This window comes from Pantherophis guttatus, chromosome 2, assembly GCF_059756535.1.
Source record: "Pantherophis guttatus breed Tessera chromosome 2, ASM5975653v1, whole genome shotgun sequence".
In the NCBI taxonomy this organism is placed as follows: Eukaryota; Metazoa; Chordata; class Lepidosauria; order Squamata; family Colubridae; genus Pantherophis; species Pantherophis guttatus.
This window is the reverse complement of record NC_142064.1, coordinates 22666391-22678679: the sequence shown is the minus strand read 5'-3', so window position 1 is coordinate 22678679 and position 12289 is coordinate 22666391. Positions and strand designations below refer to the sequence as shown.

The window sequence follows — 12289 nt, the reverse complement described above, 5'->3', positions numbered from 1 at the left end:
AGGGTGAAGTCTACTCTCAGCCATGTCTTTTAGGCCAGCCATTCTGTCTCAAATGTGTATGGAGATTTTCAGTCGTCCAGATCATGGTTGTCCCAACTGTGCTTTTTCAAGAGGCAATTGGACTTGACATTTCACAATTGATAAAGAAAAATATTGGTAGCTGAGGATTGAAATGAGGGGTCCTTGGTGCTCTCTGAGCTTGGCTGTTTTCTTGCAAATGTTTCATTACATCTGTAGGAGAACAACCAAGTGCAGAGCAGAGGTGGGTTTCAGCAGGTTCTGACCAGTTCTGGAGAACCGGTAGCAGAAATTCTCCATTGAGAGTGGAGACAGCAGCCAGGATGGGTAGCAGCAGCCAATCAGCATGAAGGACTGGGTCTATCAATAATATTAAGTCCCGCCCTTGTTGCCGGGCAGACCCGCTTTAGACTCAGTCCTTCAGCTTGATCTGGCGTGTGGGTCTTCAGCTCCTATCCCTTTCTGGCCTTTTTCGCTCTTTTTGCATGGTTTCTTCTGGTTTTGACTTCGGATTCCTCGACTACGTATTATTCATTGCATCCTTGATCGGTTGACTGACTCTCGGACTGTTTACAACGTTTCTTGGTGGTATTGTGATATTTAACACTTCCCCCATTCACGGACCGTTTGCTTTGCTCCGTTCGCCCTTGGGGGGGGGCGGCGATAAAACGCTGTTTCGTGCTCAGCGTTTTGCAAAGGACTGCTTCGTTCGGCTTAGTTTGCCTTCTTTGGCTGAATTCGGCTTGGATTGCCCGTTTAAGGTCGCGTCGGCCATTTTTCTCCATTTTGGATTCCTTGCCGCCCTTTGCAGCTTTGGGACTAACGAGCGGCCATTTTGCCTGCCCTTAGGAGGTTTGGCTTCGTTGTGAGGGCGGCATCCATTTTGAATACTAATTTGCCATTTACTTCAACGTGTGCTATCGGAGAACTCTCTGCCCTCAGTAGGCTTTGGCTTCAACTCTTGGGCGGCGGACATTTTGTTTGCCCATTTTTATTTTTTTTATTTTTTTTGCATCGTGGATCCAGTCCTTTCTCTGTGGCCTTGAGAACTTGGACCTTTTAGTATATCATCTGACAGACTGTATTGCCCTCTACCTATTGTATCTGTGCCAGGACTCTTGGGACTGCTATCCCTTTTAACCATTCACCTTGCCCTATTGACTGTTCAGTTTGCCTTTACTGCCCTTCTCCCAGCACAACAGGCATTGTGGAGCTTTGTCACCAGCACAGCAGGCATTGTGGTTTTTTGTCACCCAGCACAGCAGGCTTTGTGGAGCTCTCACGCCCCCTGCCTCATTTGAACTGTGACATTTCTAAGGGCGGTTGAGTGGAGGCTATCACCCCCATATTGTTGTTACCCTGCGCCCTTTGGACTTGTGGGCTTGTTGAGATCATCTGTGCTTACTTAGGGTGACCTTTGCCAGCATTATGCCCAAAGCGCTTGCAAAATCAAAACACGGCCGCAGGGCCTGTTCCTCTGACAATCATGGCCCAGACCCTCTGCCTGCTGCTCCACTTTTGGCTCGGGAGGCCTCTCAGGAGCCATCCCCAGTCTCACATGCGCCTTGCGCCCGTAATAGGCCTGACAAACATGGCCATATATCCAGAGCTGAGCAAAGGAGGGATAAAGTATTAAACAAATTGTGCGACAAGGCCTGCGCAAAACTTACCTGTGCTGGCAATCAGGCTTCTTCAACGGGCGAGACCTCAAGTCGAGCAACGGTCCCTCGTTCCATCACTCCGGACCAGGTGTCTCTCCAGGACTGCCCTGTAACCATATCTGCTACAGATCTCTGGGGATCTGAGGTCTCTGCCCAGCCTGTTTTCTCTCAACCGGAGCCTCTACAAAGTCCTTCTTTGCCTGACCCTCCTGCTTCCTCTGCTCCCGAGCTTCGATCATTGCCTCCTCCTCCTGCAGTCTCTGAACCTCAGTTTGTGCCCGGACAGCTTCCTGGCCAACTTTCTCCGGAGCAGATCCAACGTATGATTGAGGCTGCGGTGCAGAGGTCCCTGGACACCCATTCCTGTGCTTCCAGCCGTGCGGAGTCAGTGAGGTCGGTTTCTCCGGGCCCGCCTGAACGTCCTGCCTCTCAGAGAGTCCATCGCAGGGCCTCTGGCTCTCCGTCCTGCTCCCACTCTAGTCATTTTTCGACTATGACGGATGCTGAGCTCAGTGATTCAGGCCTTTCCGACGATGACAACCTTCCGCCGGACCAGCCTGCCTTTACGGGGTTGTTTCCGCAATCATTATTCAAGTCATTGCTATTTAAGGCTGTTTCCACGGCCCGCATGTCTTCTCCAGTTGTTGATCCCGTGCATTCCTCTTCAGCTGACACGTTGGACCCCATGTTTGCCGAACCGGCTAGGCCAACTACATCGGTGCCTACTCCGCCCCTCTTCTTAGATACGGTTAAGCGACAGTGGTCCTCTCCAACTTCGGCTGTCCTGCCTTCGGCTAACGATAGACGCAATTTTAATGTGGCTGCGGAATTGGACTCCATCCTCCAAATTCCTTCTGTCGACTCTCCTATTGCTGCCTTACTGCCTAACGTCAACGTTCCAGGGGAGCCGAATGAAGCTTTACGTCCTGATGAACGGCGATCAGACTTAGTCCTGCAACGAGCCTTTCAAGGTTCCGCCTGGGCCATTCGAGCCGCGACTACTGCCTCATTTTTTAACAGGACTACTCTGCTCTGGTTACGGCAGTTGCAGGAGAAGTTATCACCAGAGGAGTCACGGATCAAGCAGGACCTAAACAAAATTGTTGCTGCCCTGCAATTTTCGGCGGACTCTTCCCTAATCGCCTCCCACTTCGCCTCCAAGGCTCTGGCCTCCTCTGTAGCCGCCCGCCGTTTAGTGTGGTTGCGTCACTGGCAGGCTGATGCCAGACATAAATGGCGTCTGGCTTCCGTTCCCTTTGGGGGTGCCAAATTATTTGGGGAGGCCTTGGACCCGTTTCTTATGGAAACGAGAGATAAAAAGAAAATCTTGGCCCCTATCTTCCGCAGGGGGGAGTCCCGTTTTTCGCCTTATGCCCCTCGTTCTCAATTTAGAGGTAACGATATGGGTGGGTCTTCCTCCTTTGGGTCCGCTCGGCCCCCTCCTAACCTTAATAGGTTCCGGAGTGCGCAGGATAGATCGGTTCGGGGTCGGTCCTTTGTCTCTAAACGGCCCTTTCGGGGGGGAGGAGGTCGTCCCTACCGACGCCGTCGTTAGTTGCATCTCTGATCCTCCCATTGGCGGCAGGTTGGCCCTCTTTGCCGCTTCCTGGGAGAGATCAACCTCTGATAAATGGGTCCTGGCCACTTTAAAATCAGGTTTGGCCATCGAATTTCTTTCCCCTCCTCCGAGTGCCTTTGTTTGCTGTCCGATTTCTCGTAACCCGGAGAAACGGGTCCTTATGGATTCTGCGGTTCAGCATCTCCTTTCCATCCGTGCTATCCAAATTGTTCCCCCCGATCAACGGGGTACGGGTTTCTATTCCCGGGTGTTCCTGGTGCCCAAATCCTCGGGGGGGTGGAGACCCATTCTGGACCTTAAGAGATTGAATCGGTATGTGGTATACCGGAAATTCAAGATGCAATCTTTAAAATCAATTCTTGACGGCGTTAGGAGGGGTGATCTCCTATCCTCTATTGATCTAACGGAGGCCTATTTGCATGTTCCTATTTGTCGTTCTCATAGACGTTATTTGAGATTTTGTTACGGGGGGGTCCATTATCAGTACAGGGCCTTGCCCTTTGGACTTTCCTCTGCTCCCCGTACCTTTACAAAAGTGTTAGCGGCCTTGGCGGCCTATCTCAGGGTTCGTTCAGTTAGGTTACTTTGTTACCTGGACGATATTCTTGTTTTGTCCTCTTCTCCCGAACAGGCTGTTCGAGATCTCCAGCTAACTCTGGAGACTTTGGCTTCTCATGGTTTTTCGATTAACCTTGAAAAGAGCCACTTAGTTCCCTGTACCTCCCTGGTCCATTTAGGGGCTCTTATTGACTCCGTCCAGGGGAGGGTATTTCTATCATCAGAAAGACAGGATAGCCTGCGAGACCTGATTGTTAGGATTGAGAGGTGTCGTACTGTGTCCCCTTATGTTCTTTCCCAGCTCCTAGGGAAAATGATTTCCGCCATAGCCATTGTTCCCTGGGCTCAGCTCCACACTCGGGAGCTCCAATGGTTCCTTTTACCCTTGCAGAAGGCGGGAAGAGCCACCTCAGCGAAGCCGATTCCTGTTCCCCCAGCAGTTCGCAGGTCCCTCAAGTGGTGGAAGTCTCCAGCTCTATCAGCCGGCTCCCTCTTCTTCGAACCTCAACGGGTGGTGATCACCTCGGACGCCAGTCTCCACGGTTGGGGGGCTCATTGTCAAGGGCAGATAGCTCAAGGAACCTGGACGGTTCGGGACGTTTCCCGTCCGATCAACTGGCTGGAACTGCGGGCCGTCTTCCTGGCCCTCCGGGCATTCAGTCACCTGGTGACCGGGGCACACGTGCTGGTCCTCACGGACAACGTCACTGCAAAGGCGCACCTCAACAAACTGGGAGGCACCAGGTCGAAGTCCCTGCTGTCCGTAGCTCTGGCGATAGGTCTCTGGGCGGAACGTCATCTCAGCTCTCTTCGTGCAGAGTACATTTCAGGGATCAACAATACTCAGGCGGACTGGCTGAGCCGTCAACAAGTCGATGCTGCAGAGTGGCGGCTTCATCCCCGCATTTTTCGAGCTCTGGTTCTTCGGTTCGGCTCTCCTGTGATCGACCTCTTCGCCACGCATCTGAATGCCCAACTTCCTCTCTTCATCGCCCGTTACCCAGAACCTCAAGCCGTTGCCGCCGATGCCCTGCGATCCCCTTGGCCTCGGGGCCTATTGTATGCCTTCCCTCCGACCTCTCTGATTTCCAAGGTCATCCGGAAGATATTGGCAGAGCGGGCGGAAGTAATATTGTTGGCCCCTCACTGGCCTCGGAGGCCTTGGTTTGCGGACCTTGTGTCTCTTTCGATCGCCCCGCCTTGGCGTCTCCCATCCGATCAGGACGTCCTCTCTCAGGGCGCCGTATTTCATCCAGACCTACCTTGGCTCAGTTTGACCGCTTGGCGGTTGAGCGGCAATGTCTGAGTGCCGCAAACATTCCTGGCGATGTGATCCAGATTATCCAAGCCTCGCGTCGCCCTTCGACTAACCGGATTTACTCGGCTACCTGGCGGGCTTTCTGTTCTTATTGTGCCAGTGATGATGTTTCACCCCTTCAAGCATCTATTGTGGACGTGTTGGTGTTCCTTCGGAAGGGTTTCTCGGAGGGCCTTTCTCCTAATACCTTGAGACGCCAGGTGGCGGCTATCTCTTCTGTTCTTCGCTGTGGTTCTCTCTCATCCTTGGCACAACATCCTCTGATTCGCCGATTCCTCCGGGGTGCGGCTAACATATCTCCCCCGGTGTTGCATCGCTATCCAACCTGGGACTTGCCGTTGGTGTTGAACTCTCTTATGGGCCCTCCTTATGAACCATTGCGGACAACGAGTCTCCGGTTGTTATCCTGCAAGGTAGCCTTCCTAGTGGCCATAACTTCGGCCCGGCGTATCTTGGAAATAGCTGCCTTGTCGATTCGCTCGGATCTGTGTGTTTTTCATGCTGACCGTGTGGTTCTCCGTCTGGACCCCACCTTCCTTCCGAAGGTCAACTCAGTGTTTCATCGGTCCCAAGAACTCATACTTCCTAATTTCTGCCCCAGACCGTCTCATCCTCGGGAACGTCGTTGGCACACCTTAGACGTTCGGCGAGCACTGCGTATTTACCTGAAGAGAACAGCTGGGGTCCGCCGTTCTGAGGCCTTGTTTGTATCCTTCTTACCCGTTTCTCTGGGTCTTCGTGTGACAGCATCTACACTGGGCCGTTGGATCCGGCAAACCATCGCATCGGCTTACGACTTCCGCTCTCTCCCGCGACCGGCTCATGTAACAGCACATTCCACTCGCAGTGCGTCCACGTCGGCGGCCTGGTCTACTCAAGCTTCGCTGTTAGAAATATGCCGGGCGGCTACGTGGTCTTCGCCTATCCCATTCATTCGGCACTACAAGATCGATACATTTGCTTCCGCTGAGGCTGCGTTTGGTAGACAGGTGTTGCAACAGGTGGTTGCGGGGGAGGATGTTTCTCACCAGTCTGGCCCCGCCCTTCCTTCGGGACAGTGAACTGGGGTATGTCCCATCCTGGCTGCTGTCTCCACTCTCAATGGAGAAGGGGCGTTGGTCCTACCTGATACGCTCCTTCTCGTTGAGTGGAGACAGCAGCCAGACCCTCCCTTTGTTGTTTGCCAGTCTGGTGGTGCTCCCCTCTTGTTTTTGCTCCTGGAACTTGGTTCTTCGTCTCCCACACGCCGAGTCTATCTCTTCAGTCCTTCGCCTAAAGCGGGTCTGCCCGGCAACAAGGGCGGGACTTAATATTATTGATAGACCCAGTCCTTCATGTTGATTGGCTGCTGCTACCCATCCTGGCTGCTGTCTCCACTCAACGAGAAGGAGCGTATCAGGTAGGACCAACGCCCCTTTTGAGTAGTTCGGAGAACCGGTAGTAAAACTTCTGACTGGCCTCGCCCCCATCTATTCTCTGCCTCCAAGGTCGCAGCTGATTGGGAGGAAATGGGGATTTTGCAGTAACCTTCCCCTGGAGTGGGGAGAGAATGGAGATTTTATAGTAGCCTTCCCCCGGAATGGGGTGGGAATGGAGATTTTACAGTATCCTTCTCCTGTCACGCCCACCAAGCCACACCCACCAAGCCACACCATGCCCACCAAGCCACACCCACAGAACCAGTAGTAAAAATGTTTGAAACCTACCACTGGTGCAGAGGGCACTAAGGACCCCCCATTCACACAATCTGTTGGTGATAATAAGATAGTGGGTGAAAGTAACACAGTAAGTGATGTGGGATAGAGATGGAATTCCATCGAGGATGGAAAGTAGACGGAGGAGAAAATCTTTTACCCAGGGTTTCTTCAGATTCGAAGATTAAAATTTTGTCCAGCTTTTGAAGATCGTAGCCATTCCTCTCCCCCCTCCCCCACCCCTGGAAGCCTCCCCTGGCAGAAAGCCAGTTTCCCCTTCCTCCTTATAGCAGGGCTGATCTGGAGTGGAAAAACAGAGGGCCAACACAAGATACGGCTTATTTAATGAAATCTGTTTTTTTGAGTCAATTTATTTCTCCATTGAAATAACTGCGTGACTGTGATTTGTCTGACCTTTTCTATGAGATGTTTTCTCCATTTCGTCATTTCTCTTTAACTTTTCAGAAACTCTGGGAAAAATATGTCGTGTGCAATTGTTCCTCGAAATTGTAAATATTATCACTGTAATTTTACACTCCTGAAGGACCAAACAGAATACAACTTCACTCTACATGCTTCCAGTCATCTTGGCCAAGCAGAAGCTTCCCTCTTAATTGATATTAGGCATAGAGGTGAGATTTTTCCCCTGTGCTCTGGTGAAAAACCTTTTTTTAAAAAAATTGAAGTTAATCAAAATTTGAAATTTTATTTATCTGCCATGGAAAAGAAGTGTTCCATTTAGAGCATGGTTCTTCTTCTTCTCCCTCTCCCTCTCCCTCTCCCTTTCCCTGTGTGTTTGTGTGTGTGTGTGTGTGTGTGTGTGTGTGTGTGTGTGTGTGTGTGTGTGTGTGTGTGTGGTTTAATGGACAAAGTGTTGAACGTAGAAACAGAGAGAGCCAACTTTGAGTCCATCCTCAGCTGTGGAAGCTCACTGAATGATTTTGAGACACTCATTGCTTCTCATTCCACCTACCTCAATGGTGGTGGTGATTGTTGTTGGGGAAAAGTAGAAGAAGACAGCACTGTGAATTCTGTCTTGAGCTCCTGAATAAAAGGCAGGATATAAATCTAACAAACTTCTGATATATTTTAGTATCTTTCCTTTTCCCTATCACATTCAGATTGCTCCTATTTTCTCCACTGCAACAGCCCAGGACTGTTAGCTAGTTAAGTCTGAGAAAGAATGTGATGGAATGTATGGATGACCTTGGAGAAAGAGGGGAAGAGAAGCTGATTGGAAACAAGCAAGAGGAGCCACCAGTGGCTTAATGATCAGCAGAAGAAACTTTAAAAGGACCTGCCCTAATGGATCAAGCAGTTAAAAGTAGTGGTGGGAAGTTTTGTAATTTCAGATCAGGTTCTTGCAGGAATAACTGAGAAATAGTAGGGGTGTGTTTGTGTTTTTGTATGTATATGTGTAGAGAAGGATAAGTGCTAGCCAGACTTCATTCTAGACAGAATTTATAGGTCATCATGGATCAGTGAAAAATTCAAATTTATTCCCAGCAAGGATTTTGGTGGAATGTAAAAACAAAATCCTTACTGGTTGCATGCTAATCTCTTAGTTTACCGTTTTATGCTGCATTGGTTTCCCAGTGAATAAAAACGCAAGTTAGGATTTCTTTTAATGAAATATGTTTTTCTTTTCCAGTTTACCCACATACTCCTACAGACTTAAAAGTGAGCAGCATAACTTCAACCAGTTTCAGACTGTCATTTTTCTTGCCTGGCAATTTCAAAGAAACCAAACTGCAATGTCAGGTTCAAATTTCCAATGGCGCTTCCCAAGAAGAAAGGGTAGGCATCCTATGACATTTTTATAACGTATTATTGCCATGTCTATATGGCAAAATTATACTCATCCTTTGGGGCTTCTTCTTAGACATGCCTTGACTCAGTCTTTATACTTGGATTATACATGTGGTTTAGGTTGTGGTCTCTTCCTCTTGTAAAGAACTGTTATTTATTATTCATTTGCTTAATTTATATGCCATGTTTCTATCCAATGAAAATGCATGTCCCATACACTAAGCACTGCAGCATTGTTAAAACACCGCCTGTAGATCCAACTGGTTTGTAGTGGGAAGGATAGTCCCTCAAAAGCCAGATCCCAAGCATTTAATAGGAGTGGGATCTTCTACATCAGGGGTGTCAAACTCGATTTCACTGAGGCCTGCATCAGGGTTATGTTTGACCTTGGGAGTGCAGGGTGTGTGTGGCCAGCTCGATGTCACTCGTGTTGGGGGCGCCTGTCAGAAGCTCCCAAGTTCTGTTTTCACCTGCAATGGCCTCCTATAACCCTCTGCCAGTGAAAATAGATCTCATGGGGGGGGGGGAGTGCGACCCTCCCGAGCTCAGTTTTCTCTGGCATAAGCACTGCAGGCTGGTTCTTCACTGTTTTCAGGGCAGCCCCGCGGCCCAGATCTAAGCACCTTGTGGGCTGGATCCAGCCCCCGGGCCTTGAGTTTGACACCCGTGTTCTACACAATCCCTGGAATTTCTTTTTACCACAGTTGTTGAAAATTGATGACAAATTTCTCATTGTTTACAGGTGTAAAAGCAGGTGTACCCAAAGCCCCATGATAGGCTTAAATAGCTTAAGAAGTCAAACATTTCAACTGCCCCCCAAAACAAGAAGAAACCCACCCCACTTGGCCTTGTCTCCTGCAACTTCAGGGTCCCCCTGAAATGCCATAAGCACACCAGACCAAACAAACGTCTCTCTCCTTGATCAAAAAGTGAAAGTCCCACTACTGTAAACCACTGTAAATTGTAGTTAAAGAAAAGTAATGCAACTCTTTCAAAACTGTCGGCTGCCTGCAATTTGGCAGATCGACTCGCACCAGGCTCAAGGTTGACTCAGCCTTCCATCCTTCCAAGGTGGGTAAAATGAGGACCCAGATTGTTGGGCTCAATAGGCTGACTCTGTAAACCGCTTAGAGAGGGCTATAAAGCACTGTGAAGCGGTCTATAAGTCTGTGCTATTGCTTATCTGCTCTGGCAGAAGAAGTATATTGCAGACCCCATTGGTCAAGGTATTTTGCCTGGCAGAAGGTTCTAGAAGAACCTTTTCTACTAAGGCACCTAACCTTTCGAGCATCCTGCGCCGCCCCCCCCCCCAGTGAGATCTGCACCTGCCTTCTGGACTTCCAGAAGGGCTTGAAGACCTGGGTCTGCCAGCTGGCTGAAGGACCCAATAAGGGAGTGGCATCTTGAATTTAATGGATTACTTAGATGCCACCTGTTCCTGGGTGCACTCTGCTCTTTTCCTTCTTGGTTAATTGAATTTTAACTGTATGGGTCTTGCTTATTGTTGTCATGTTTTATATGGACTGTAAGTCATCTAGTGAGGTGGGTGGCATAGAACTGTAATAATAAAATAATAAAATAAATAAAATCTGGACCATGCAACAATAATTCTAACCATCAGCTCTTTGATCTAAAGATATGTTCCTGTTTTCTTCTTTAAGAATGTGCTGCTGGATGATTCAGAAAATTCACGTTACACAATCTCAGTGGACAAATTACACCCATTCACAAAATACGATTTCCAAGTTCGCTGTGCCACTCCAAAGCCTTTCTTTTGGAAATGGAGTGATTGGAGCACGAAAAAAACCTATACAACCCAGCAAGCCCGTAAGTGTATTGAAGTTTGGATGGCTATGAATGGAAATTAAAATTAAACATGAGTCCCATGATTTTCTATGATTATGAGATTCACCTGAAAGCACTATCAGACATCTCTAAGCACCAAGTGCATCCTAATAATTATGAATCTGACCATTTTTGGCTTTGCCATGGCACAAAAACAGGCAAGGTATGGATCCTGTCCATTTTGCATGATTTTCACATGGGATCAACATGAAAGCACTGTAAAATTACAGAACAGATGATTATCTACACACAATCACAACAGGAATCATGAATCTGAGAAGTGAATCCTTAATAATCATATTGTGTCTTACAGGTCATAACCACCAGAATAAATTTTATAAAGCACCAGAAACTTCCAAATCAGAGATTTACTGTACTGTTGTGTCACACTGATCTATTGCTTGATAGAGTCAGGAAGATTCTATGTAAAAAAAAAAAAAGTTCCAAAAACAGAAGCAGAAATAATAGTTGATCATTTAAAAGGCTGTTCCTCAGTAAAACTTTATCTTACCTCTTTGTGGGGTACTTTACTACATAAATGAAAACTTCCAAACTCACAACTCAAAACTTCACAAATTTCAGATCATCTGAAATGTTAATCTGTACAACTAATATGTTAGACCTATTTTGCAAATAATTAATTGAAATGTTAGTAGTAAGTAATACTTGGTGTATCCAGAATATCTTTAAGCTAAATGGTATAAGAAAACTCTACGTCTCTGTAACTATAAATATATTTTTTTCCAAACAATGAAAAAGTTTCAGTGTAGTAGGTTGTACAATTCCTGATGAATAAAAATTGGACAATACATAAAGTCTAACATCTTAAAGAAAATGTACCTCCTATATACTGTATATGCCTATTAACAATTAATATTTTCATTAATGCAATTAACCATTTTTCTCCTAGAACCAGCAAGAGAGCTTGATATCTGGAGAGAAAAAGATGCTAATGAAGATACAGTTACCCTCTTTTGGAAGGTATATATTAAGATATTTGTGTCTAAGTTCCCATGAGCTGAGTTTTGAATATCAATTTTTAAAATTTATTTTATTAGACTTTTTTAAAATCCCGCCTTTATTACTTTATAAGTAAATCAAGGCCTCAAACATACCTAATACACCTTCCTCTTCCTATTTTACCCACAAGAACAACCCTGAGAAGTGAGCTGGGCTGAGAGAGAATGATTGGACCAGTGTCATCTGGCCAGCTTTCATGGCTAAGCAGGGAATAGAACTCATGGTTTCCTGATTTTTAGCCTGGTGCCTTAACCATTAAACCAAACTGGCTCAATATTTAACTGACTGAAGATTGAACTTTCCTTGAACTTTCACATAACCCTTTCAAAGGCGTATGAGAACCCTGGGAAGATTTCTCCTCTCAGCAGTCACAGGAGAAATGGTTTTGTAAAAACATCTTCAACATGGTCAGATGCAACAATGTCAGGAATATATGTGGATGGTCAGCCATGGTTGTGATTTTGGCATGTGTAGAATATCTCTTCAGGCGAGACATGCTTTAGGCTCCTTTAGCCGTCTTGTGTACCCCATGCCAAGACTCCTTTGACCTGTGTCACAAAATGTTGTCTTCTGGCCTATTTTTATGTCTTTGTGCAATAAGGACAGATATATATATTTAGTCCGTATTTTTTAGACTATAAGACGCACCTAGATTGAAGAGGAAAACAAGAAAAAAAAAGTTTTTGGCCTCAGTGTGTCTGGTTTTTGCCCTCCCCGGACCCCAGGAGCATTCTGCAGACCTCCCAAACCCTCTGTGTGTCCCGTTTTTGCTGAAAACAGGACCTGT

The 12289-nt window shown here is 47.3% G+C and overlaps 1 protein-coding gene across 5 annotated transcripts in view; it reads left to right on the top strand.

The window, feature by feature from the left end:
- LIFR (LIF receptor subunit alpha) overlaps positions 1–12289 on the top strand; it is a 120517-nt gene that overhangs the window by 81947 nt on the left and 26281 nt on the right. For all 5 annotated transcript variants that reach the window (XM_087885640.1, XM_034440769.3, XM_034440768.3 and 2 more), the window contains exons 9-12: positions 7294–7460; positions 8480–8625; positions 10299–10464; positions 11393–11463. In XM_087885640.1, coding sequence (XP_087741766.1) covers positions 7294–7460; positions 8480–8625; positions 10299–10464; positions 11393–11463 — 550 coding nt within the window. The remainder of the gene's footprint in view (positions 1–7293; positions 7461–8479; positions 8626–10298; positions 10465–11392; positions 11464–12289) is intronic.